The sequence below is a fragment of the Limulus polyphemus genome, unplaced genomic scaffold (genome assembly GCF_000517525.1).
Source record: "Limulus polyphemus unplaced genomic scaffold, Limulus_polyphemus-2.1.2 Scaffold9472, whole genome shotgun sequence".
Taxonomy (NCBI): Eukaryota; Metazoa; Arthropoda; class Merostomata; order Xiphosura; family Limulidae; genus Limulus; species Limulus polyphemus.
This window is the reverse complement of record NW_013675082.1, coordinates 16,718-19,377: the sequence shown is the minus strand read 5'-3', so window position 1 is coordinate 19,377 and position 2,660 is coordinate 16,718. Positions and strand designations below refer to the sequence as shown.

Here is a 2,660-nt window from a genome sequence, read left to right as displayed (position 1 = left end):
TTTGATCCCCTGCCTCTCACTTCTGACAGTGGCACTGACTTTTATAGAAATCTCACCTTTTGATCCCCTGCCTCTCACTTCTGACAGTTGCCTGACTTTTATAGAAATCTCACATTTTGATCCCCTGCCTCTCACTTCTGACAGTTGCCTGACTTTAGTTTTGACTACTGTGTATCTCTAAGAAAAAATGGCAAACTTAATACAATTTTTTTTCTTGGTTGACACAGGGCATTTTCTTGGCGGTACTCTATTGCTTCATGAACACGGAGGTTAGTATCTTTAAATATTATTATTTTTTAGTATATAAAAGTAGGAACGATTCATTATTATTTATTTATAAGTTGTTGTGTTTTTGTAATATGTACCGCTGAAAATTCTAAAGATTTCTAGATTTTGATCAAGTAAAAAAAAACATTGTGATAATCTCTGTTTCAGAAAATGGAAAACACGTGCTTAAATTACTGCTCACGCAAGTTAACCAATCACAAAAGAATTAACTTACTCTAAATGCAAGCTTACCAATCACAAAAAGTGTTAAATTACTGCACACGCAAGCTAACCAATCACAAAAAGTGTTCAATTACTGCATACCCAAGCTAACCAATCACACAAAAGTGTTAAATTGCTGCACCACACCAGCTAACCAATCACAAAAAGGTGTTAAATTACTGCACTCGCAAGCTAACCAATCACAAAAAATGTTATATTACTGCACACACCAGCTGACCAATCACAAAAAGTGTTACATTACTGCACACACCAGCTAACCAATCACAAAAAGTGTTCAATTACTGCATACCCAAGCTAACCAATCACAAAAAAATGTTAAATTACTGCTCACGCAAGTTGACCAATCACAAAAAAGGGGTAAATTACTGCACACGCAAGCTAACCAATCACAAAATGTGTTAAATTACTGCATACACCAGCTAACCAATCACAAAATATGTTAAATTACTGCATACACCAGCTAACCAATCACAAAAAGTGTAAAATTACTGCATACAAAAATTAACCAATTATAAAAAGAAGTGGTAAACTAAAACTGAACTTGTGCAATATATATATATATATATCATTAAAAGGAGTACAACGTTGAAATAATTCCCACAATAAATAATTTATTTAAAAAAGAACCAACCCTAAAAGGACTACATGTTTCGATGTTCTACACCACCATCATAAAACTAACTCAGAATATAAGCTGTAACATAACAGAAAATAGACATAGCGCTATTCAATTGTACTTGGTTTTTAAAATCTTTTATCTACAAAGATTTTCTCTCTAATCTTGGAGGATTATTAATGAGAACTAGCTTGACGATATTCACCATTGTAACTGTTTAATTGGAGATCAGAGATATATCTCCACAAATTTAAATCACGTTTGATGAGAAAAAAAAAACTTTAAAAATATTGTTTAGAAAGTCAAAAATTGTAATTAATCCGAGCTTTCTTGTGTTGGTGTTTGACGGTAACACATCAGTGGTAAAAATAACGTAACCGTCATAACTTTGTCAGTGATGGGACCTCAAACTTCCCACTTGTAACAGTGTCCTCAATTGTCTTCGTTCATTTTCCGGACCAGGCGTGGCCTAATGGTTAGTGTCCGGGTTGTTAATCCGAAGGTTCAAGGTTCGCGTCTCACTGCTCACAAAAAATCGTGTTCTACACTTTGAGACCGTGGGTGCATAATAAGAGTGATGGTCAACTCCAACCGTTTGATTAAAGTAGCCCAAGACCTGGCGGTGGGCGCTGCTGGCTCGCTGCCTTCTCTTTAATTTATCAGTCTTTACGAGAAAATTCCGAAACACGAGAATGAAACCTTGTTTTTCATTTTCCACAGGTACAATCGGCTCTCCGAAACGCCTACCTTCGTGCTGCTGTTCGACGTAGCGCTACTACCAGGACGCGAGACCGAGGTTACTCCAATACGTCGGCTACGTACTACGACTGCTCGGCCACCAGTAGTCCACGCTTCAAAGGGACCTCGGCAAAAGGGGTTCACATCCACCTATCTGACCTACCAAGCTCAAACGTCTTAGGTAAACAGTCTTGCCGTGTGTAAGGATTGGCGTTTCCGAGAATATCCTCTCCTTCATAAATGTTTCGTCGTTTGAGTTCTAAAAAAGTATCTTGTTTAAGTATTTAGAATCTTGAGATGAAAGAACCCGAGAATACACAGTATTGACCCGAACAACAACCGGGTTTCTTTTTTTCTGGGGAAATACAAATAAAACAACAAGAGTGTTTTTCTTTCAAAGATGAAATATAAGTAAATATGTAAAAGGCCCCGGCGTGGCCAGGTGGTTAGGGCACTCGACTCGCAATCTGAGGGTCGCGGGTTCGAATCCCTCTCACACCAAACATGCTCACCCTTTCAGCCGTGTAGGCGTTATAATGTGACGGTCAATCCCACTATTCGTTGGTAAAAGAGTAGCCCAAGAGTTGGCGGTGGGTGGTGATGACTAGCTGCCTTCCCTCTAGTCTTACACTGCTAAATTAGGGACGGCTAGCGCAGATAGCCCTCGTGTAGCTTTGCGCGAATTCAAAAACAAACAAATAATCTATGTAAAATAATATATATATTGTTATGAATTAATGTACCCCCCCCTCCCAGTCGCACGAGCCGCCATGTCTGGCGGTACTTCGACTTCCGT

The 2,660-nt window shown here is 38.6% G+C and overlaps 1 protein-coding gene across 1 annotated transcript in view; it reads left to right on the top strand.

Moving 5' to 3' along the window:
• Positions 1–2,213, top strand: part of LOC106475937 (PDF receptor-like) — a gene marked incomplete at its 5' end in the record, with an annotated part of 11,155 nt that extends 8,942 nt beyond the window's left edge. The window contains 2 exons of the mRNA XM_022379937.1: positions 228–269; positions 1,847–2,213. Of these exons, the coding sequence (XP_022235645.1) occupies positions 228–269; positions 1,847–2,068 (264 nt within the window). The remainder of the gene's footprint in view (positions 1–227; positions 270–1,846) is intronic.
• Between the last annotated feature and the right edge of the window lie 447 nt (positions 2,214–2,660).